The sequence below is a fragment of the Anolis carolinensis genome, unplaced genomic scaffold (assembly GCF_035594765.1).
Source record: "Anolis carolinensis isolate JA03-04 unplaced genomic scaffold, rAnoCar3.1.pri scaffold_7, whole genome shotgun sequence".
Taxonomy (NCBI): Eukaryota; Metazoa; Chordata; class Lepidosauria; order Squamata; family Dactyloidae; genus Anolis; species Anolis carolinensis.
This window is the reverse complement of record NW_026943818.1, coordinates 858,502-884,368: the sequence shown is the minus strand read 5'-3', so window position 1 is coordinate 884,368 and position 25,867 is coordinate 858,502. Positions and strand designations below refer to the sequence as shown.

The window sequence follows — 25,867 nt, the reverse complement described above, 5'->3', positions numbered from 1 at the left end:
AGATGTGGCCAGTTTCCCTCTTGAGGACAAGCCCCCTCGTACCCACAAACAGAAAGGGATTAAAGGAGGACGTTTGGCACTGTAGCAGTAGTGCCGCTGGCTCTTCTATGTTCTATGTTCAAGGGGTGGAAGCAATGAGAGCAGATGTGGTGTAGGCTGTCACTAAGATGTGGCCAGTTTCCCTCTTGAGGACAAGCCCCCTCGTACCCACAAACAGAAAGGGATTAAAGGAGGACGTTTGGCACTGTTGCAGTAGTGCCGCTGGCTGTTCTATGTTCAAGGGGTAGAAGCAAGTGAGAGCAGACGTGGCGTAGGCTGTCACTAAGATGTGGCCAGTTATCCCTCTTAAAAACAAGCCCCCTCGTACCCACAAACAGAAAGGGATTAAAGGAGGACATTTGGCACTGTAGCAGTAGTGCTGCTGGTTGTTAAGATACTAAGACGTTCTATGTTCAAGGGGTGGAAGCAAGTGAGAACAGACGTGGCGTAGGCTATCACCTATCCATGTCAGGCCTCCATCTGCTTCCTCAAGTGGCCAGGAACCACCCCTATGTGGCCAGTTTCCCTCTCTTGAGAACAAGCCCCTCGTATAACAGAAAGGGATTAAAGGAGGATGTTTGGCACTGTAGCAGTAGTGCCGCTGGCTGTTCTATGTTCAAGAGATGGGAGCAAGTGAGAGCAGATGTGGCATAGGCTGTCACTAAGATGTGGCCAGTTTCCCTCTTGAGAACAAGCCCCTTCGTACCCACAAACAGAAAGGGATTAAAGAAGGACATTTGGCACTGTAGCAGTACTGCTGCTGGCTGTTAAGATGCTAAGACGTTCTATGTTCAAGGGGAGAACATAGAGAGCAGTGAGAGCAGATGTGGTGCAGGCTATCACTTATTGAGAGCCGGGCACTATCCATGTCAGGATTAAAGGAGGACGTTTGGCACTGTAGCAGTACTGCTGCTGGCTATTAAGACGCTAAAACGTTCTATGTTCAAGGGGTGGAAGCAAGGGCAGACGTGGCGCAAGCTGTCACCTATCCACGTCAGGCCTCCATCGGCTTCCTCAATGTGGCCAGTTCCCCTCCCTTGAGAACAAATGGCCAAATAGTCTCCCCCAGATCGAGGGGCTACTTCAGGAACGGGAATGTTTGTATAAATGCTCCCAGTGGAGTCTCTGAGCCACGTCTAACCGGGAGGCAGGATCATCGGTGCTGTTGCTGTTGGAAGGCGGTCTCAAGGCTCAGCTGCCTCTCAAAGCAGACACGTCGAGGCCAGGACCCCTTGGGGTGCGGGATGGACGGGTGGGTTGGGTTTGGAGGCTGCCTATCTAACTGGAGCGGACCGAGGAAGGGCTGCGGCTACTCCCGGGGCAAGGGCGGGCGGGTGGCCACTTGGATGCGCTTGCGACGCCACCGCTTGAGCGCAGGGCTTGCGAAGGAAGGCCCTTCCCGGAGCCTGTCTATATCAAGCGCTCCTCGGGCGGCACCTTTAAGACACTGTCCATCTCCAGCCGGGCTCCGGCCACCTCCTGTTGGCTCGGGCTGTAGGTCCCTTCCGACTGGCGCCTCTTCCGGGCCGTAAGGAGCACCATAAGGACCAGGATGATAAGGAGGAGCAGCAGGCAACCGCAGGCCACGGGCACGGCTACCTCCATGAATGGGAACGGGAAGAGAGCGCCCGGGAGAGCCCCTCTCTGCAAGAGAAATTCACCAGAAGACACAGTGAGGCCCTGCCGTGTGGCAAGGATCAGGGCGACATGCTGCCCAGGGAAGAGTTCAAGGCAGGCAAAGGGCCGGGAGCAGAGGGTGGGCTCTGGAGCAGGCAGGGCGAGAGGCCGAACTTCCGTCCGCACGAGAGCTACGCTGGGTTCTCCTTGACTTAAGATAGACCGGCAGCTCCCAAAGAGGCCGCGACAGCCTGAGCCTCGAGGAGAACACGTGGCCACAAGTGCAGCGCACTCCCAGATATGGGGGACACACAGGCGTTGAGGGGTTTTCAGTGCCATTATTATTATTATTATTATTATTATTATTATTATTATTATTATTATTACTATTACTATTATTATTATTATTATTATTATTATTATTTTATTAGGACACAGCAAACAAGATAGACATGCTGGATTTCGCATCACAAAATCCCAAGTCGAACACTTCCCAAGTGTCTAGGACTGTGTGATGTATTATTATTATTATTATTGTTGTTGTTGTTATTGTTATGTCACAGCAAACAAGATAGATATGCTGGATTCCGTATCACAAAATCACAAGTCGAACACTTCCCAAGTGTCTAGGACTGTGTGAAACTCCTCAAAGCACAGCAAAGAATCAGTACAAGAAAACTGCACTACAAACTAGAGCTGACAGCTGGCACAACAATTATTACTATTATATTATTATTATTGTATGCCATAGCAAACAAGACAGACATGCTGGACTTCGTATCACAAAATCACAAGTCGAACACTTCCCAAGTGTCTAGGACAGAGTGATGTATTATTATTATTATTATTATTATTATTATTATTATTATTATGACACAGCAAACAAGATAGACATGCTGGATTTCGTATCACAAAATCACAAGTCGAACACTTCCCAAGTGTCTAGGACTTTGTGATGTATTATTATTATTATTATTATTATTATTATTATTATTATTATTATTTTATGACACAGCAAACAAGATAGACATGCTGGATTTCGTATCACAAAATCACAAGTCGAACACTTCCCAAGTGTCTAGGACTGTGTGATGTATTATTCTTATTATTATTCTTATTATTATTATGACACAGCAAACAAGATAGACATGCTGGATTTCGTATCACAAAATCACAAGTCGGACACTTCCCAAGTGTCTAGGACAGAGTGATGTATTATTATTATTATTATTATTATTATTATTATGACACAGCAAACAAGATAGACATGCTGGATTTCGTATCACAAAATCACAAGTCGAACACTTCCCAAGTGTCTAGGACTGTGTGATGTATTATTATTATTATTCTTCTTCTTCTTCTTATTATTATTTTATGACACAGCAAACAAGATAGACATGCTGGATTTCGTATCACGAAATCACAAGTCGAACACTTCCCAAGTGTCTAGGACTGTGTGATGTATTATTATTATTATTATTATTATTATTATTATTATTATTATTATTATGACACAGCAAACAAGATAGACATGCTGGATTTCGTATCACAAAATCACAAGTCGAACACTTCCCAAGTGTCTAGGACTGTGTGATGTATTATTCTTATTATTCTTCTTCTTCTTATTATTATTATTTTATGACACAGCAAACAAGATAGACATGCTGGATTTCGTATCACGAAATCACAAGTCGAACACTTCCCAAGTGTCTAGGACTGTGTGATGTATTATTATTATTATTATTATTATTATTATTATTATTATTATTATTATTATGACACAGCAAACAAGATAGACATGCTGGATTTCGTATCACAAAATCACAAGTCGAACACTTCCCAAGTGTCTAGGACTGTGTGATGTATTATTATTATTATTATTATTATTATTATTATTATTATTATTATTATGACACAACAATCAAGACAGATATGCTGGATTTCGTATCACAAAATCACAGGTCGAACACTTCCCAAGTGTCTAGGACTGTGTGATGCATTATTATTATTATTATTATTATTATTATTATTATTATTATTATTATTATTATTATGACACAGCAAACAAGATAGACATGCTGGATTTCGTATCACAAAATCACAAGTCGAACACTTCCCAAGTGTCTAGGATGTGTGATGTATTTTTGGATATTATTATTATTATTATTATTATTATTATTATTATTATTATGCCATGTCTCCATGCTGTGCGGTCCTGGGAGTTGTAGTTTCCCAAGGTCCACACCCTTCTCTTGGTGCATTTATACTATGGAATGAATGCTCTTACACTTCACTTTAAATGCCATGGCTTTGTGTGAGTCCTCCTGGGAGTTGTAGTTTCCCAAGGTCCACACCCTTCTCTTGGTGCATTTCCAAGGAGCCCTCAACCGCCACTCCGACCAAGGCTGAAGCTCAGGGCTTACTTACAGGACCTGATTGGGGACAGGCGATTAGCGTAATCCTTACTAAAAACAGCGAAGCCACAGGCTCAGCGGTTAAGACACCTGTCGGCCAAGCGCTGCTACCTTTCTCGCCAAGGGGAAGCTGGGGGTGGGGATCCATAAGCAGGTAATTGGGTGGAATCCGAGCTCCAAATCCTCGCAATTGGCCGTCTTAGCTAGAGAGCCGTTTAGAGCAAGAAGATGCATCCCAGCGGCACAGGCTTGTTGTGACTCTTTGGAAAGAGCTGCAGGTAGAGCATGGCAAGGGTTCGGCAGCTTCGGTGTGTCCCGTGCCGAAAGAAGTTCAGAAGAGGAGGAAGAGGAGATGGTCCTGTTCGGAACCGGGTCTTGCAAGCTAACACGTTAGTTGGAGAGAGAAGAGGCGGCGGAGGAAGCACTAACATGCCGGAAGCCCACGCGGCACCAAGGAGCACCCGTTTTTGGGACGACGAGGGCGCTGCCTTGGGCTCGAGCATGCAAAGGAGGTGCCGAGACGTGTCCATGCAACAGCAACAGCGATGAGCCTGCCTCCCATCCCGATGTGAGGATGGATGGAGAGGGAAGGGGTTCATGCATCTACGGTTAGTACGTGTGTTCCCAAAACTAGTACCCACATGCAGTCTAGCGAATCAGTGAATTATTATATACGAGGGCTATCCACAAAGTAGGTTACGTTTTGGATTTTAAAAAGGACAAAGTATAGGAGAAATCATTTACCATATGCACCTGAAAGACACATTCCAATAGTACAATCTCATGTAATCCCCATTGAAATGTAGGCACGTCTCATATAGATAAATGAGTTTGAAAAGGTCTGCTCCAGTAAATTCCCCGCTTGTGTCCTCAGCTCTTCCCCCGTCTCCCTTCCTGCAGCGTAGCCAAAACGCTGTGTTGCCAGCCAAGCCCCCATTGTTGGAAATGGAGGAGAGAGGCGGCAAATTTACTGGGGCAGACCTTTTCAAACTCATTTATCTATATGAGACGTGCCTAGATTTCAGTGGGGATTACGCCCTGAGTCCCCTCGGGTGAGAAGGGCGGGGTATAAATGTTGTTGTAAATACGTGAGATTGTAGTATTGGAATGTGCCTTTCAGCTGCATATGGTAAATGATTTATCCTATACTTTGTCCTTTTTAAAATCCAAAACGTAACCTACTTTGTGGATAGCCCTCGTGTGTGTGTATATGTGTGTATATATATATATATATATATATATATATATATATATATATATAATACACCCGTTCTTTTCTTACATCGATATCACAGCGCTCCCCGGTGAAGCTGGCGCTGCACAAACACCGGTACCGGTTCACCGAATCCTGGCAGGTGCCTCCGTTCTGGCAGGGGTTGGGCTCGCAGTCGTTGATGTTGATCTGGCATCTGGAAAGGAATGAGAGCTGGTCAGGGAAAGCGATGGCGGCACAGGATTTCGTGGACGAAATAACGACAACGACAGACAAAACAAAGTATGGCACATCGATGTTGCAGTCGCAGGCGACGGCAGAATCGAGGAGAAGCAACTGGAAAAGCTAACACGAAACCAAGATTTGAAGATCGAACTGCAAAGACTCCAACACAAGCCAGGAAAGGTGGTCCCAGTGGTGATCGGCACACTGTGCGCGGTGCCTATTTATTTATTTATTTCAATTATTTATATCCCGCCCTTCTCACCCGAGGGGACTCAGGGCGGCTTACAAGTGGCAAATGATGCCGTTACACCATTATACAATGAACTAAAACGTTAAAACAATAATAAAATACAATATACAAAGTTTAAAACAATGCAAAGTGCCTAAAGACCTCGGCTTGCACTCAAAACACAAAATCACCACCTGTCAGCTTGAAAAGGAGACCCTATTCGGGTCTGCACACATTATTTGCCGTACATCACACAGTCCTTGACACTTGGGAAGTGTCCGACATGGGATCCAATACAACAGCCAGCAGAGTGATTTTGTTTCCTGTGTACTGATCTTGTGTATCTAACAACAACAATTATTATTATTATTTTATTATGACACAGCAAACAAGATAGATATGCTGGATTTCGTATCACAAAATCACAAGTCGAACACTTTCCAAGTATCTAGGACTGTGTGATGTATTTCCGGATGATGCGTGCAGATCCCTGTAGGGTGGCCTTTTGCAGTTGGCAGATCGTGATTTTGTCAATGTCTATTGTTTCCAAATTATTATTATTATTATTATTATTATTATTATTATTATTATTGTATGACACAGCAAACAAGATAGACATGCTGGATTTCGTATCACAAAATCACAAATCGAACACTTCCCAAGTGTCTAGGACTGTTATTATTATTATTATTATTATTATTATTATTATTATTATTATTATTATTGTATGGCACAGCAAACAAGATAGATATGCTGGATTTCATTTCACAAAATCACAAGTCGAACACTTCCCAAGTGTCTGGGACTGTGTGAAACTCCTCAAAGCACAGCAGACAAAGAATCAGTACAAGAAAACTGCACTACAAACTAGAGCTGACAGCTGGCACAACAATTATTACTATTACGTTATTATTATTGTATGCCACAGCAAACAAGATAGATATGCTGAATTTCGTATCACAAAATCACAAGTCGAACACTTCCCAAGTGTCTAAGACTGTGTGAAACTCCTCAAAGCACAGCAGACAAAGAATCAGTACAAGAAAACTGCACTACAAACTAGAGCTGACAGCTGGCACAACAATTATTACTATTACGTTATTATTATTGTATGCCACAGCAAACAAGATAGATATGCTGAATTTCGTATCACAAAATCACAAGTCGAACACTTCCCAAGTGTCTAAGACTGTGTGAAACTCCTCAAAGCACAGCAGACAAAGAATCAGTACAAGAAAACTGCACTGCAACCTAGAGCTGACAGCTGGCACAACAATTATTACTATTATATTATTATTATTGTATACCACAGCAAACAAGATAGATATGCTGGATTTTGTATCACAAAATCACAAGTCGAACACTTCCCAAGTGTCTAGGACTGAGTGATGTATTTTCGGATGATGCGTGCAGTAGGATCTGCATTATTATTATTATTATTATTATTATTACTATTATTATTATTAATTGGCCCGTGTCTTTGTCCTCTTGGAGTTGGACACTTCAGTCAACCAAGGGATCATCTGCACACCCATGTTGCAGGAGTCAAAGTCCAAAACACCCAGAGGGCCCAAGTTTGCCCATGCCTTTTTTAACTGGAGGAGTAGTTAACTAAATTCTGAAAATAAATGTTCACTCGGGAGCAATGCCAAGCACAGGCACCAAGAGAAAGCCCAACAAAACCATTCCTGAGTACATTGCTTGTGCCAAAAACCAACCCAAGTCCCTGGCTCTTTGGGAGGAGCGAGTGGGGACCTACTTTCTGCCCGTGTAACCCGGCTTGCAGGTGCAGTTGGCTCCCCAGGGCCCGCTGATGCATTTGCCCCCATTCAGACAGGTGAAGTTCTTGCCACATTCTTCAGGAGGAAACGGCCACCTGAGGGAAACCAAATAAGAATAGTTATATGGGAAGCATTTCCAAAATCAGCAGGTGTGTTTGTTCTCTCTCTTGCACGCCGGCGTATCTATCTGTTCATAAAAGACACACTTTTGAGATGTGAAACCAGGACAGCCAGAGTGAAAGTCAGGGAGAGATGAGCACAAAGGAGAGGTGCCCAGCCCCAAAGAGGCCACCCTGCATTGGCTACACCAGGGGTCCCCAAACTAAGGCCCGTGGGCCGGATGCGGCCCTCCAAGGTCCTTGACCTGGCCCCTGTCCTAAACTTTAGACTTAGGGTTGACCTAAGTCTACCTATTCTTTGGAGGTCTCTTTGCTTATCTATGGTCTTATGAGATCGTCTCGATGGTCTTTGAAGGTCTCTTTTCTTAGCTACGGCCTTATGAGACCATCTAGATGGCTTTTGGAGGTCACTTTCCATACCTATAGTCCTATGAGACTGTCTAGATGGCCTTTGAGGGCCCCTTCTCCTTACCTATGGTTTTATGAGATTGTCTAATTGGCTTTGTGGCCCGCTTTCCTTACCTATGGTCTTATGAAACCATCTAGATGGTCTTTGTGGTCCTTTTCCTTATCTAAGGTCTTTTGATGGCCTTATGAGACTATCTAGATGGTCTTTGGAGGTCCCTTTCCTTACCTATGGTTTTATGAGATTGTCTAGATGAGCTTTGGGGACCCCTTTCCTTTCCTATGGTCTGATGAGATGGTCTAGACCAGGGGTCCCCAAACTTTTTAAGCAGAGGGCCAGTCCACAATCCTTCAGACTGTTGAGGGGCCGAATTATCATTTGAAAAAAATACAAACAAATTCCTATGCAAACTGCACATGTCTTATTTGTCGTGCAACAACAACAACAAAAGAACAATACAATATTTAAAAATGAAAACAATTTTAACCAACATAAACCTATTAGGATTTCAGTGGAAAGTGTGGGCCTGCTACTGGCCAATGAGATAGTCAAGTTAATTAGAATTGTTGTTGTTGTGTGCCATCAAGTCATGTCAGATTTTGGCCGAGCCTAAGTCTAAAATTAATTATTTATTTACTGCATGTATTTACTACATTTATATCCCACCCTTCTCACCCCGAAGGGGACTCAGAGCAGCTGTATGTACATACAATATATTATATTATTAGCATAACACAATATTAGCATTATATATTACTATATTGAACTATATCATTATACTATTATATAATATGTAATATATAACATATAATTAATATTATTATATGGTATTACTATTAGTATTATATTATATAACATAAGATTATTATCAATATTATATGTATATACAATATATTATATTATTAAAACTAATAAAAAATATTATATTATAAAACTGAGGGCGAGGGCCAGGTAAATGATGTTGGAGGGCCGCATCCGGCCCCCGGGCCTTAGTTTGGGGACCCCTGGTCTAGACAGTCTTTGAGGTCCCTTTCCTTATCTATGGTCTTCTGATGGCCTGATGAGATCATCTAGATGGCCTTTGAGGGTCCCTTTCCTCACCAATGGTCTTATGAGATCGTCTAGATGCTCTTTGAAGGTCTCTTTGCTTAGCTACAGCCTTATGAGACCATCCAGATGGCTTTTGGAGATCACTTTCTTTACCGATGGTCTTATGAAACCATCTAGATGGTCTTTGAGGGTCCCTTTCCTTACCTATGGTCTTATGAGATGGTCTAGACAGTCTTTGAGGTCCCTTTCCTTATCTATGGTCTTCTGATGGACTGATGAGATCATCTAGATGGCTTTTGAGGGTCCTCACCAATGGTCTTATGAGACCATCCAGCTGGTCTTTGGATGTCTCTTTGTTTACCTATGGTCTTATGAGATTGTCCAAATCAGTGGTCCCCAAACTAAGCCCTGTGGGCCAGATGTAGCCCTACTAGGTCCTTGACCTGGTCCCTGTCCTAAACTTTAGACTTAGGGTTGACCTAAGTCTGAAATGACTTGAAGGTGAACAACAACAACAATCCTAATTTTGGACGTTTTCATCCTTGTCCGGCCCCCCAGCAGTCTGAAGGACTGTGAATCGGCCCTCCACTTAAAAAGTTTGAGGACCCCTGGGCTGGGCTCTTACTCGCAGAAGGGGCCGGTGAACTGTGGCGGGCACTTGCAGGAGTAGCTGTAGACTTCGTCGACACAGGTGGCCCCGTTCTGGCACTTGTGCCTCACGCAGTCGTCCACGTTGATCTGGCACCGCTTCCCGATGTAGCCCTTGTGGCAGTCGCACTGGAAGTCCCCCACCTCGTCCACGCACTCCCCGTGGACGCAGGGGTTGGGGGTGCAGTCGTCGACGTTGGCCTCGCAGAGCGGACCTTCCCACCCAGGGCCGCAGGCACAGCTGAAGGCGTTGAAGAGGTCCTGGCAGGAACCCCCGTGGCGGCACGGGCCGGAGGAGCAGACGTCCGCTCCCTCGCAGCCGAGGAGGGCCGCCCCGCCGTCCATCTGCAGGAACTGCTCAGGCTGCGGGTAACTCACGGGGACGGACAGGGGCAGAAGCACCCCACCGATGTCCACGTGCCCGAGGCAGCCTGTGAAGTTCTCACCCAGGACGATCACCGTCTTGCTTCTCAGGAAGTCCAGATTCCCGGCATTCCCCTCAAGGGTGGCATTCGCGGACTTGTCCAAGTGGAGCTGCCACCTCGAGGAAAGGGCCAAGGGGTCCTCCATGGAGAGAGTGAGTGTGTGCCACGAACCGTCGGAAACAGACTCCTTGCCCAGGAAACTCGCTCCCTCTACGCCGTTCCCGCTCCGGATCTCAACCCACAGGGAGGAGTTCTGGACGGCCACCAGCAGAGAGTCCACCTCCTCCGCAGCCCGGAGCAAAGTGGCATCTTCGTCCCGCGTCCTGAAGTCCAGGCGGAAGCTGTGGAGAGCCCTAGTGACGGTGCCGTTGGCGGTGAACTCAACAGCGTTGTGCTCGGAGAAGGTGACACTAGCCAGGCCTGCGGGTGAAAAGTGTCAGGGTAAATTCGCAGCGTAGCAGCAGTTGTAGGTTATCAATGGAGCGCGGAAACGAAGAGACGTCAGAAACGATGTTAGAAATATATACAAAGCTTTACTATATAAGACAAACAGTAGGCATGTCCGATCGATGAAAAAAATGTTTCAATTCTCGTTTCTAAAGTAGGGGGCGCTGGCGCTTCGATATAGAAAGTATTTCCAATTTTTTAACCCAAAAATTTTGGATATTTCCGAAAATTCGTAATGATTCTAAATGTTTCTAAAATGGCGGACGCGCATGCGCAATCGCAAAAAAAAAAAAAAGGAACCCGAGGGGGGGGGGGACTTTTACAGGGCTCTCCCGCCCTCATTTCTTGAGCTATCCTCATCAAATTTGCAATGCCCTTGCAAGTTGTGCAAAGATACTTTGAAAACTAGAAATTCCCTTTCTATATTTGTAAGCAAGAAAAACACTGGAAATCAATGGAGTCTCTGGCTATGTGATCCCACAAGCCTCAACTCAATGCCTTCAATTAGAAATGGATCAGTGACCACCACGCCAAGCAATGCCCTGGCAAGGAGTGCAAAGATACTTTGAAAACGAAAAATTCCCTTGCTAAGAGAAAGAACCAGCAACAAAGCCCTTTGTGTCCATTGTGGAAGCTTCTGATTGGCTGGGGAGCGGCAGCCATGTTAGGCTGCGCTAAGCTCCCATTCAAGGTAGGTTGCAGAAACAAAAATAATTTTTAAAATATTTTTTTAAATATATTTTTTTAAAAATTGGGGGGGGGGGGATTAACGAAACATTAAGAGACAATTAGAGAATGGGCCAACAATGGTTCGAATTACATTGCTGGTTGCGCTGTGAGACAATGTCTCGGAATGCGTATCAAAAAGTGAGAACAATCCAAAATAATTCCGATATACGATTCAAAACGATTTTTTGGACATGTCTAACAAACAGACTTGCAGACGAATACAGGCTTGGCTTTCACTCTAGGCAGACACAAACTCAGAACAGAGCAAGACCTCAACTGACGCCATCAGTAATGTACAAACACACTTGTGTCTGGACACTCCCCAGGTTCCAGCCACTCATCAAGGTCAACACAGCTTCTCAGTCACTAACTCTTTACAGACTATAGCATACTCTGGATGATGCAACATGTATGCAATACATGCCAGACACAAATTTCATTTAAACACTACCAATACACAAATCCCACATTAACAAAAAGGACAGTCAGTGCATTTAGTTAGCCATGAGGAGACGTCCCATAGCATGAGAACCCAGAGGTCCTGAAGCAGGACTTACAGACATAGCCCGAGGCAACGTCGATGCAAGTTGTGGCTTGTGGGCACGGTTCGCTTTTGCACCAGATCCTCTCCTCGCAGTGTTTCCCGGTGAAGTTGTCCGGGCAGCTGCAGTTGAAGTCGTTCCAGGTGACGGCACAGCGGCCACCGTTCAGGCACGGCCCCGACTGAAAGACAGAATCGGGATCAAGGAAGGGGTGACGGGATCCTTACTGGGAAGGAGAACTGGAGAGACATGCAATTGCTGGAGGTCGGATGAGCGAGAGGCTGGTCGGTTGAAATCGGACCAAAGAACTGCCATCGGACAGGGAATGGTGGTCTGCAGAGCTAAAGAACTGAGCCTCCAACCTCAGGAAGGGACCTGAGGCTGAATGGTGGGAGTGGAGTCCAAAACAACTTGAGAAAGGGCCAGAGTTGGCCCGTGTCTTTGTCCTCTTGGAACTGGACACTTGAGTCCATCAAGGGATCATCTGCATAGCCACGTTGAGGGAGTCTTATCAAGAGATCATCTGCAAACGTATGTTATGGGAGTCTATCAAGGGATCATCTGCATACCCACGTTATGGGGGTCTATCAAGGGATCATCTGCATACGTATGTTATGGTAGTCTATCAAGAGATCATCTGCATACCCACGTTATGGGAGTCTATCAAGGGATCATCTGCATACCCACGTTGTAGGAGTCTATCAAGAGATCATCTGCATACCTACGTTATGGGAGTCTATCAAGGGATCATCTGCATACGTATGTTATGGGAGTCTATCAAGAGATCATCTGCATACGTATGTTATGGGAGTCTATCAAGAGATCATCTGCATACCCACGTTATGGGAGTCTATCAAGGGATCATCTGCATACCCACGTTGTAGGAGTCTATCAAGAGATCATCTGCATACCTACGTTATGGGAGTCTATCAAGGGATCATCTGCATACGTATGTTATGGGAGTCTATCAAGGGATCATCTGCATACGTATGTTATGGGAGTCTATCAAGAGATCATCTGCATACCTACGTTATGGGAGTCTATCAAGGGATCATCTGCATACCTACGTTATGGGAGTCTATCAAGGGATCATCTGCATACCTACGTTATGGGAGTCTATCAAGGGATCATCTGCATACGTATGTTATGGGAGTCTATCAAGAGATCATCTGCATACCCACGTTATGGGAGTCTATCAAGGGATCATCTGCATACCCACGTTGTAGGAGTCTATCAAGAGATCATCTGCATACCTACGTTATGGGAGTCTATCAAGGGATCATCTGCATACGTATGTTATGGGAGTCTATCAAGAGATCATCTGCATACCTACATTATGGGAGTCTATCAAGGGATCATCTGCATACCCACGTTGTAGGAGTCTATCAAGAGATCATCTGCATACCTACGTTATGGGAGTCTATCAAGGGATCATCTGCATACGTATGTTATGGGAGTCTATCAAGGAATCACCTGCATCCCCACGTTGTGGAAAGTCCAAAACACCCGGAGGGCCCATGTTTGCTCCTCCACATACTAAGGTCGTCATACAGAATGCACAGGTGACACAGCCCCCTACGTGCTGCCCTGAGAAGAACCAGTGAGAGGGGCATGTGCTCCCTGCGCCCGTGTGGACGTGTCGACATGTTAGGCTCCTGAAAGCCACCACATGCATTTCCAGACTTTGTCAAGTGCCGGGGACTCCCTAACCCAACTGGGCCGAGCCCATAACATGAGAGAAGAGAGAGGTTGCAACGCATGCAGGGGGGTTATGGGATTCCACAGAAGATGGCAAGGTGGGAAGACCGGACGCTGAAATGGAAGCAGAGCCTGGGAACGCATGCTGCAGACAGGAAACAGGCAAACGACGGTCCATACCCCACTTGGCCGGTTAGTGTCCTTACTTCTGCCCGCCCGGTGCCTGCTCCTTCGGTAGCGTGGGGAGAAGAACACAGCAAGGAAATGCTGGCAACGTGAGCTTCTAGGCTAATCCCATTAATCCCCACGGCATTAGCCATTATCCTGTACCAGAGGGCAATACTGAGGCGGAAGTGGCCAACCCCCACAACTGCCACTGGGGCAGCGGGACGTGCGGCCGAGAAGAGTAGCCGCCCATTAGACACGGCACTCAAGAAGAAGGGACTAAGTATTGGTCAAGGAGCAGAGTGGCCATCACTGATCTAGTTAGACAAGGTATTCCTTCCTTCACAATAAATCACCGGAGACAATTTATTTATTCCTTCTTCCCACAATCTTTAAAAAGCAAGTTCTAAAGTTTTCCCACTTAGCACTTCAAGACTGAGCTTGGGAATGATGAACGGACTCTACCCAGGAGCAGAGTGGCCTTCACTGATCTAGGTAGACAAGTTATTCATTCCTTCTTCCCACAATCCTTAAAAAGACAGTTCTAAAATTTTCCTACTTAGCACTTCAAGACTGAACTTGAGAAAGATGAACAGACTCTACCCAGGAGCAGAGTGGCCTTCACTGATCTAGGTAGACAAGGTATTCCTTCCTTCACAATAAATCACCGGAGACAATTTATTCCTTCCTTCTTCCCACAATCCTTAAAAAGCCAGTTCTAAGGTTTTCCCACTAGGCATGGGAAAGATGAGTGGACTCTACCCAGGAGCAGAGTGGCCATCACTAATCTAGGTAGACTTGATCCAACATGGAACTCCCTCCCACTCTTGAGCTCACAGAGGGATTCAACTTGAACAGAACTCAATCTAGGCTCAAGTCGGACAACCTTCAGAATGCGCCTTACCTTGCAGGTATCATCCGAGGTGCATCCTGGTCCAACACTGGTGACCTGTCCCAGGTACACCTCTGGCGAAACGCTCCTGTTTTGGGCTAAATGGGGGAAGAACTCCATCTGGTGATGATTGAGCTGGACGTCTTGAAGGCAGCCTTTAAAGTGGCCACCCCATGCGCTCATGCTGTCTGGGTCTTGGAGCCCGCCCACATGAATCTCAAAGCCAGCCGTGAGAGGAGTGATCACCAGAGGTCCCAGATCCTCCTCTGTGTTGAGAAGGCTGGCATACACAACACCGTCAAGGAAGGAAAGCATCACAAAGTGCCTCACGCCATTAGCCAGGTGTCCCGGTGGCCCAATGGGTTCAAGTGCTGGCACCTCGACCTGGAGCCTTCCATCCTTCAGGTACACTGTCAGGAAAGGATCGCTCCCATTGCTGATTTGGAGCACCAGACCACTGGGCTTCAGAGTTCGGATGAAGAAGGAAAGGTTGAAGTTTGCTCCAGGGTTGTTGCTGACCGCAAAAGTAGCCACGCTCGAGGAGTTGTCTTGCCCAAATGTTGCCGCCGGAGACTCTGAAAGAGGGGGAAATACATGGTTACCTGAGAACACTAAGCTGGCCTTCATTCACTCATCCCTCCAGGACGTTTGGGAATGAGAGTGGTCCTCTTGGTCAAATGGGACCAGACCCTTGAAAGGCCATGTCAGGATCGTCGTACCAGTCTGGGACTGGCTGCTTCGGTTCTCTGACATAAAGGAGTTGGGAGAGAGGGAGGCTGGGAACAGATGAGGAAGGCAATGTTTTGTGAGGAACACTGAAACTGCAGCCAACAGCCGGTGGGCACAGTGTTTGCCCACTAGTGGACAGATGGGGGTTGGAGCTGATATATACAGGAGGTTCGAGTGGGAAACTTGAGAACTGTCTTTATGTCAGACTCTGGGACATCTTGGCGTTAAACTCAAGCTCACAATAAATCACCGGAGACAATTTATTCATTCCTTCTTCCCACAGTCCTTAAAAAGACAGTTCTAAAGTTTTTCCGCTTAGTGCTTCAGGACTGAGCTTGGGAATGATGAACGGACTCTACCCAGGAGCAGAGTGGCCTTCACTGATCTAGCTAGACAAGTTATTCCTTCCTTCTTCCCACAGTCTCTAAAAAGACAGTTCTAAAGTTTTCCCTCTGAGCATGGGAATGATGGATGAACTCTACCCAGCAGCCTAATATTACCTTCCTCAACATCTCTCTACTCACCGAAGGAGCACGTGCGGCCTTCATACGGCCGAGGACAGTGACAGCGAAAGTCCGCCCAGAGGTCAACACACCGTCCGCCGTGTAAACAAGGATCAGAGAGACACCACTCCGTCCTCTCGCAGCCCAGCTGGAAGCCGGAGGATTGCTGCCCGGCCACTTCCTGTGGTAGGACCACCTTGGAATCGATCCTCAAGTCTTGGAGGCAACCAATGAAGTTCTTGACAGGGCTGGACAATAATTTCTCCTCAACTCCCCCGATGTATATCTGCAAGAGGGAGGGCAGGGAGGAGGCCACGGCTGTCGCTTCGAGGGGGTGGCTGGTCAAGCAGACGCCGGCCGCGCAGGATTCGTGCCACAGCCGGAGCTCGAGGGACTCGTGCAGGAGGACTTCGGCCTTGTGCCAGTGGCCGTCGTCGACGTGTGGCGCCGCCAAGGTGAAAGACGTTGTGGCTTCCCGCACGGAAAAGGTCACCCGCAGAAGGCCGCCGGTCAGTTCTAGGTAGAGGCGCTCCGTCTGGTGGCCTCGGTAGAAGAGGACGGCGTCCGGCAAGGTGGTCCGGAAGCGGAGAGCCACGCCGGAGAGGAGGCTCCTTTTGCTCTCGCTGTTTGCAGACATGTTGATGAAGAGATAGACGCGGGATGTGAAGGAGAAGGTGGTGGGCGTGGCGCAGGTGGGGCCGTAGAACCCGGGGCGGCACTGGCACAGGTGTCCGTGGGCCCCGGACTGGTAGGTGGGGGTGCACAAGGCCTCGTTCTGGCAGCCGTGGCTCCGGCAGCCGGTCAGCTCCACCGAGCAGTTCTTCCCACCCCAAGCAGTGCCGTCCGGGCCCGGGACGCAATGGCAGATGTAGTCGGCAAGGCCGTCTTCGCAGGCAGCCCCGTTTTCGCACGGGTGCCCCTCACACTCGTCAACGTCGGTGGCACACTCCACACCTAGTGCACAGAGGACGGGGAGGGGGGGCGGGAGAGATAAAAGTGGGGGTCACTTAGACGTCACCCTGTCACTCACTCCAGGTCCATATCCTGTTGTCCTGGGCACCATGGGAGGAGAGAGAAGTGACCCTTCTTACGTTTCGCCCGGGCTGTGGTGCAGGCTGGTGAGCAGCCAGCTGCAACAAATCACTCTGACCAAGAGGCCAGCTCGGAGCCTGCGTTTGTCTCTGCCTTTGTTCTATATTCTAGGAATGGTGGGAGTTAAAGGCCAGGCTGTGGCGCAGATGGGTTAGCAGCCAGCTGCAACAAATCACTCTGACCAAGAGGTCATGAGTTCGAGGCCAGCTCGAAGCCTGCGTTTGTCTCTGTCTTTGTTCTATATTCTAGGAATGGTGGGAGTTGAAGGCCGGGCTGTGGTGCAGGTGGGTTAGCAGCCAGCTGCAACAAATCACTCTGACCAAGAGGCCATGAGTTCGAGGCCAGCTCGGAGCCTGCGTTTGTCTCTGTCTCTGTTCTATGTTAAGGCATTGAATGTTTGCCTTATATGTGTAACTAGCTGTGCCCGGCCATGCGTTGCTGTGGCAAAGTAGTGGTGGTATTGGTTAAAAATTGTTGTGTAATTTTTATTTGACGTTATTTGTATTTTTTAATTAATTTTATTGTAAGTTATCTTTTTATTTATTATATTTTATTATTTTCTTGTATTATTTTTAGTTATTTTCTGTTATTATAGTATTTTATTGTATTAATTTTTTTGGTGTTTTTAATTATTTTTTAGTGTTTTTTATTATTTTTATTGGGTTGCTAGGAGACCAAGTTGGAGGAGCTTAGCCTTCTAACTGGCAGCAATTGGATAAAAGCAATTATTCCTCTCCCTCTAATTAGGACTTTATTTTTCTTTTCTTTTTGTTGTATCAACCTAGAGGCATGGATGAGGGGTCGTGTTGTCAAATTTTGAGGTTGGGGGGCCTGTAGTTTTGTTGTTTTGTGGGTTGCCGTGATGCCATCACTCTTTTATATATATAGATGTGATCCGCCCTGAGTCCCCTTCGGAGTGAGAAAGAAGGGCGGAATATAAATACTGCAAATAAATAAATACTTGATATGGGAGACCAACCCCCACGTTAAGAAGCCTGTTGCTCCTCCAAGACCCGAAAGCAGGTCCCGCTTAATCTTCCAAGACAGCTGCAGAGATAAACAAAGTCTGGATTATTCGGCTTAATAGCATTACACCCTGTCTGCAGGTCTGGCAGGAACCCGAGTGCAAAGGCAATGTGGAATCGGCTCCCATTCTTCTTAATACAATCTCGCCAACTTCAGAGGGATACAAATCCCATCGCTCTAGTGCAGATGCCCATAACGTGTGTATGCAGATGATCCCTTGATTGACTTCAATGTCCAGTTCTATGAGGACCAAGGCATGGGCCAACTTTGTCCCTCCCGACATGTGTTTTGGACTCCTAACTCCCAAAACATGGCTATGAAGATGATCCCTTGATTGACGGAAGTGTCAAGGCCCGGGCTGTGGCGCCAGCTGGTGAGCAGCCAGCTGCAACAAATCACTCTGACCAAGAGGTCATAAGTTCGAGGCCAGCTCGGAGCCTGCGTTTGTCTCTGTCTTTGTTCTATATTCTAGGAATGGTGGGAGTTGAAGGCTGGGCTGTGGCACAGGCTGGTGAGCAGCCAGCTGCAACAAATCACTCTGACCAAGAGGTCATGAGTTCGAGGCCAGCCTGGTGCCAGTGTCTGTCTCTGCCTCTGTTCTATGTTAAGGCATTGAATGTTTGCCTTATATGTGTAATGTGATCCGTTCTGAGTGAGAAAGAAGGGCGGGATATAAATACTATAAATAAATAAAAATAAATAAGTTCCAAGAGGATAAAGACATGGGCCAACTTCGGCCTTCCCTCCAGGTGTTTTGGACTCCAACTCCCACAATTCCTAACAGCTTCAGGCCCCTAACAGCTTCAGGAAAGGGCCTGAGGCTGTTAGGAATGGTGGGAGTTGAATTCTTCAATGCCACTGTCAAGCATTTGTCCAGACCAAACTACTTCTTCTTCTTCTTCTTCTTTCCTTCCAGACTGTTTCCAGTCAGCTCTCTCTTCGCTCTCTGAGGCCATTCAATGCCAACCAAGGTGGCCAAGGGCAACCCAATCAAGTGATCATCTGCCATCACTTTCAATGATTTTTCCTTTCTTCAATGCCACTGTCAAGCATTTGTCCAGACCAAACTTATTATTATTATTTCCTTCCTGACTGTTTCCAGTCAGCACTCTCTTCGCTCTCTGAGGCCATTCAATGCCAACCAAAGTGGCCAAGGGCAACCCAATCAAGTGATCATCTGCCCTCACTTTCAATGATTTTTCCTTTCTTCAATGCCACTGTCGAGCATTTGTCCAGACCAAACTTATTATTATTATTATTATTATTATTATTATTATTATTATTATTATTATTATTTCCTTCCTGACTGTTTCCAGTCAGCACTCTCTTCACTCTCTGAGGCCATTCAATGCCAACCAAAGTGGCCAAGGGCAACCCAATCAAGCGATCATCTGCCCTCACTTTCAATGATTTTTCCTTTCTTCAATGCCACTGTCGAGCATTTGTCCAGACCAAACTTCTTCTTCTTCTTCTTCTTCTTCTTCTTCTTCTTCTTCTTCTTATTATTATTATTATTATTATTATTATTATTATTATTATTTCCTTCCTGACTGTTTCCAGTCAGCACTCTCTTCGCTCTCTGAGGCCATTCAATGCCAACCAAGGTGGCCAAGGGCAACCCAATCAAGCGATCATCTGCCCTCACTTTCAATGATTTTCCCTTTCTTCAATGCCACTGTCGAGCATTTGTCCAGACCAAACTTATTATTATTATTTCCTTCCTGACTGTTTCCAGTCAGCACTCTCTTCGCTCTCTGAGGCCATTCAATGCCAACCAAAGTGGCCAAGGGCAACCCAATCAAGCGATCATCTGCCCTCACTTTCAATGATTTTCCCTTTCTTCAATGCCACTGTCGAGCATTTGTCCAGACCAAACTTATTATTATTATTATTATTATTATTATTATTATTATTATTATTATTATTATTATTATTTCCTTCCTGACTGTTTCCAGTCAGCGCTCTCTTCGCTCTCTGAGGCCATTCAATGCCAACCAAGGTGGCCAACAGCAACCCAATCCAGGGATCATCTGCATATACCCACGTTGTGGGAGTCTGAGTCCAAAACACCCGGAGGGAGGGCCGAAGTTGGACCATGCAAACACAAGATCACTACCTCTCTTACCCAAGAGCAGAAACCCACCTTTTGCGCATGACACTCCTGTTCTTTGGGTTTCTATCGAGCTTAGAGTCTCCAGGGCTGAAACTGTGTCCCAGGAGAAAGCAAGCGCATGCAACGGTTGGAGAGCACTTGCACCAGAACTACATGAATAAACATTATCTGCCGAGGCCCCAGGAGGTTGCTTCATTTTTGGGATGCTTCAGCAAGGGGGAGGTAGCCGTGGTGGAGGAGGAGGAGGCCGGCATTGCAATATCCACTTGCTGCACAAAGCCTTTGGACAGCCAACGCCTCCCCCGGTCCGGAAATAGCAAGACCTGGCTTGAGGCTTCGCGAAGGAGATCGGCTTGAGTGCTTGAGTGCGCACTCTCTCAAAGCAACACCCATGTGTTTGTATCCTAATGGCCACAACTCTCTGCCCAGTGAGCGCCCACCCGTGCTACCTTTAGAGGCGAGCCATGTGGGTGGGTCAAAAAGTAATGTTCCTACTGTTAGCCCCAGCTTCTGCCAAACTAGCAGTTCAAAAACATGCAAATGTGAGTAGATCAATAGGTACTGCTCCGGCAAGAAGGTAACATAGGAACTCCACATGACCTTGGAGGTGTCTGCGGACAACGCCGGCGCTTCGGCATAGAAATGGAGATGAGCACCGACCCACAGAGTCGGACACGACTGGACTTAATGTCCGGAGAAAACCTTTACTGGTCCCAGGAGCGCAGCAGCCTTTTCCGGCTGCCAAGTGGAGTGCGCTTTTCCCAGCACGGCTCCGTTTCCCCCAGAAATTGGAATGCGAAGCATCACGAGGGAAGCCAAAGCGCACTTGAGCGTGAAGCTTAAAGATCACTGTGCTCCGGGCAACTGGGGGATGGGCAAGCACCGCCACACCCACCGCGGGACCACAGCCAAAGTATGTGCAAGCCATGCGCCAGAGGGTCCCAGGCACCCCCACCTCTCCACTGTCTTCTCACCCACATCCCATAACCAGTATGTGCAAGCCATGCGCTGGAGGGTCCCGGGCACTGCCACCCCTCCACCATCTTCTCGCCTGCACTCCACACACACAGAGCCAAACTTTCCAAAAGTATGTGCAAACCATGCGCCAGAGGGTCCTAAGCACCCCTACCTCTCCACCGTCTTCTCGCCCACATCCCATGCCCAGTATGTGCAAACCATGCGCCGGAGGGTCCTGAGCACCCCCACCCCTCCACCGTCTTCTCGCCTGCACTACACACACATAGAGCCAAACATTCCCAAAGTATGTGCAAACCATGCGCCGGAGGGTCCTAAGCTTCTCCACTATCTTCTCACCCACATCCCATACCCAGTATGTGCAAACCATGCGCCGGAGGGTCCTGAGCATCCACACACACAGAGCCAAACATTCCCAAAGTATGTGCGAGCCATGCGCCAGAGGATCCTAAGCACCCCTACCTCTCCACCGTCTTCTCACCCACATCCCATACCAAGTATGTGCAAGCCATGCGCTGGAGGGTCCCGAGCACCCCCAACACACATAGAGCCAAACATTCCCAAAGTATGTGCAAACCATGCGCCGGAGGGTCCTAAGCACCCCTGCATCTCCACTATCTTCTCACCCACATCCCATACACAGTATGTGCAAACCATGCACCAGAGGGTCCTGAGCACCCCCACACACATAGAGCCAAACATTCCCAAAGCATGTGCAAGACATGCGCCAGAGGGTCCTAAGCACCCCTACCTCTCCACTGTCTTCTCACCCACATCCCATACCCAGTATGTGCAAACCATGCGCCGGAGGGTCCTGAGCACCCTCACCCCTCCACTGTCTTATCGCCTGCACTACACACACACACAGCCGAACTTTCCAAAAGTATGTGCAAGCCATGTGCCGGAGGGTCCTGAGCATCTCCCCACACACAGAGCCAAACATCCCCAAAGTATGTACAAACCATGCGCCGGAGGGTCCTGAGCACCCCCAACACCCCCCACACACAGAACCAGACATTCCCAAAGTATGTGCAAGCCATGCGCTGGAGGGTCCTAAGCACCCCCGCCCCTCCACCGTCTTCTTGCCCACTTGTTTCCTACCTGTGAGGAGGTAGATCCCGCTCATGAAGATGCCCACGAGCATGGCGTTCATGGCGGCTGCCCTGGGCGCATGGGTGGGGGTGCCAGGAGGAGATGCGCCCGGGAACACTCTCGGCAGGAGTGCACAGGAGCGAGTCAGGGCTGCTGAGCACCGGCAGCAGGAGCGGATTGGGGAGGGAGGGAGGGAGGGAGGCAGCCAATGCAGTGCGCGAGAGGCGGCCCGGCCGGCGAGTGGCGCATAAGCCGAAGCAGCAGCGGCATCAAGACCTAATCCATCTCGGCTCTAACCCTCCCAGCTGGCTCCTATCACTGCTGACAGGAATGTTTGCCTACCAGCTCCCCGGCGGCGGCGGTGCAGCGTTTGCGCATGGGGGAGACAGGAGCAATGTTCACCCATGCGCAGCCTTTGCCTTTCCCACAGCGCTTTTGCCCTACAATACATTTGTGTTCCTCTAATGCTGAGTCTGAGACTTGTCCAAGGCCGCAAATAAGTGCGTTTCTATGGCTGAGTGGCATTTCGAGGGCCAAGTTTGGCCCAATTCTATCCTTAGTGGAGTTCAAGGGGCTCTTTGACTGTAGGTGAACTATAAATCCCAGCAACTATAACTCCCGAATTTCAAAGTCTGTTAATTTTCCCCAAACTGCACCAATGTTCACACATGGGCGTGTTGAGTATTGGTGTCGAGCTTGGTCCCGATCCATCATGGTTTGGACTTCGGATGGAGGTGAACTACAACTCCCAAAACTCAAGTTCAGTGCCCACCACACCCAATATTATCCAGTATTAGCTCTTTACTAGGCATGTCCAATTGATGAAAAAAATGTTTCAATTCTCGTTTCTAAAGTGATATAGAAAGTATTTCCGATTTTTTCACCCAAATGTTTCTAAAATGGCGGACGCGCATGCGCAATCGCCAAAAAAAAAAAAAAAGGAACGGGGGGGGGGGGGACTTTTACTTTTACATTTCTTAAGCTATCCTCATCAAATTTGCAATGCCCTTGCAAGTTGTGCAAAGATACTTTGAAAACTAGAAAATCCCTTGCTATATTTGTAAGCAAGAAAAACACTGGAAATCAATGGTGTCTCTGGCTATGTGATCCCACAAGCCTCAACTCAATGCCTTCAATTAGAAATGGACGAAGCAATGCCCTGGCAAGGAGTGCAAAGATACTTTGAAAACTAGAAATTCCCTTGCTAAGAGAAAGAACCAGCAACAAAACCCTAACCCTTTCTCCAAACCCCTCTGTGGGAACAGCCAGACCGGGCCCCTTCACCCTCTCTCTATATTTTTTAAAAAATTGGGGGAAAAAATTAACGAAACATTAAGAGACAATTAGAGAATGGGCCAACAATGGTTCGGCCCGTTTATGGTTGCATAATGGTTACATTGCTGGTTGCGCTGTGAGACAATGTCTCGGAATGCGTATCAAAAAGCGAGAACAATCCGAAATAATTCCGATATACGATTCAAAATGATTTTTTGGACATGTCTAATGCGTATCAAAAAGCGAGAACAATCCGAAATAATTCCGATATACGATTCAAAATGATTTTTTGGACATGTCTAATGCGTATCAAAAAGCGAGAACAATCCGAAATAATTCCGATATACGATTCAAAACGATTTTTTGGACATGTCTACTCTTTACAGAAACCCAACTCCATGCAGACCCGACCGGCCACGGAAATGCTGAACAGGAATACGACGTGGAGTTTGCGCTGTGATCCTAATGCGAAGTAATAAGCTGTTTACGCGGCAGGGCTAGACCGGGATTAATGGGCCAAGCAGGAAAGATTAATTGCGCTTATTTCCCTCTCCGGAGAGTCCCACACTTCTCACCGGGTTTGCATTATGATCCAAGACCAGGTTTTGCATTATCATCCTCCATAGAAGCATGCGCAGTAGGAAAATCCTGTATTTGCCTGCTATTGATTTCAAGTTTGTGAAGGTCCAGGCTACAAATAAAGGGACTCGTCCCATTTCAAACACCCCTGAATCCTACGACCCGAATCCTATTGCTAATTCCAATGGGAACGGAACCACGAAATTTGGATAAAACAAGTTATCCCTGAATCAAGTGAGTCACACTGCTCATCGACACACAGATAAGCCTTTTTCCATTTCATAAAGGCTTCTGCATCTCCGTCTCTTGCAGTACTAGTCCCAGTACTGAATGGTGCAATGAACATGGGTTGGCAATAATAATAATAATAATAATAATAATAATAATAATAATAATAATAATGAAAAACAACAGGAAAAACTCAGCCGCTATCAGGACCTCAAGATTGAACTTCAAAGACTCTGGCAGAAACCAGTGCAGGTGGTCCCGGTGGTGATGGGCACATTGGGTGCCGTGCCAAAAGATCTCAGCCGGCATTTGGAAACAATAGACATTGACAAAATCACGACCTGTCAACTGCAAAAGGCCACCCTGCTGGGATCTGCACGCATCATCCGAAAATACATCACACAGTCCTAGACACTTGGGAAGTGTTCGATTTGTGATTTTGTGAAACGAAATCCAGCATGTCTATCTTGTTTGCTGTGTCATAATAATAATAATAATAATAATAATAATAATAATAATAATAATAATAATAATAAATCACACAGTCCTAGACACTTGGGAAGTGTTCGACTTGTGGTTTTGTGAAACGAAATCCAGCATGTCTATCTTGTTTGCTGTGTCATACAACATCGTTGTGTCAATAATAATAATAATAATAATAATAATACATCACACAGTCCTAGACACTTGGGAAGTGTTCGACTTGGGATTTTGTGATACAAAATCCAGCATATCTATCTTGTTTGCTGTGTCATAATAAAATAATAATAATAATAATATAAGAATAATTATAATATTATTTTTATATAGTATAATAATATAAGATTAATATAGTATAATAATATAAGAATACTTTTAATATTATTATAAAGTATAATATAATAATAATTATAGTAGTATTATATAGTATAATAATATAAGACTATATTATTTTTATATAGTTAAATAATATAAGAATACTTTTAATATGATTATAAAGTATAATAGAATAATTATTATAGTATTATTATATAGCATAATGTAAGAATAATTATAATAATAATATATAGTATAATATAATAATAATATAATAATAATTATAATATTTTATATAGTATAATATAAGAATAATATAATATAATAATATAAGAATACTTTTAATATAAAGTATAATAATATAAGATTAATATAGTATAATAATATAAGAATACTTTTAATATTATTATAAAGTATAATATAATAATAATTATAGTAGTATTATATAGTATAATAATATAAGACTATATTATTTTTATATAGTTAAATAATATAAGAATACTTTTAATATGATTATAAAGTATAATAGAGTAATTATTATAGTATTATTATATAGCATAATGTAAGAATAATTATAATAATAATATATAGTATAATATAATAATAATATAAGAATAATTATAATATTTTATATCGTATAATAATATAAGAATAATATAATATAATAATATAAGAATACTTTTAATATTATAAAGTATAATATATTAACAATTATAGTAGTATTATATAGCATAATATAATAATAATAATAGGATAATATAATAATAATATAGTATAATAATATAAGAATACTTTTAATATTATAAAGTATAATATAATAA

The 25,867-nt window shown here is 45.6% G+C and overlaps 1 protein-coding gene across 2 annotated transcripts in view; it reads right to left on the bottom strand.

Moving 5' to 3' along the window:
- Positions 1 to 25,867, bottom strand: part of crb2 (crumbs cell polarity complex component 2) — a 55,531-nt gene that overhangs the window by 2,237 nt on the left and 27,427 nt on the right. The window contains exons 7-13 of one of the 2 annotated variants that reach the window (XM_062959480.1): positions 15,893 to 16,825; positions 14,652 to 15,214; positions 11,900 to 12,065; positions 9,719 to 10,586; positions 7,497 to 7,613; positions 5,353 to 5,479; positions 122 to 1,683 (exon numbers count right to left, since the gene is read on the bottom strand). In XM_062959480.1, coding sequence (XP_062815550.1) covers positions 1,450 to 1,683; positions 5,353 to 5,479; positions 7,497 to 7,613; positions 9,719 to 10,586; positions 11,900 to 12,065; positions 14,652 to 15,214; positions 15,893 to 16,825 — 3,008 coding nt within the window. In that variant the 3' untranslated portion in view covers positions 122 to 1,449. Of the gene's footprint in view, positions 1 to 121; positions 1,684 to 5,352; positions 5,480 to 7,496; positions 7,614 to 9,718; positions 10,587 to 11,899; positions 12,066 to 14,651; positions 15,215 to 15,892; positions 16,826 to 25,867 lie in introns of those variants that run through there. The other variant, XM_062959481.1, reaches the window with a different exon arrangement.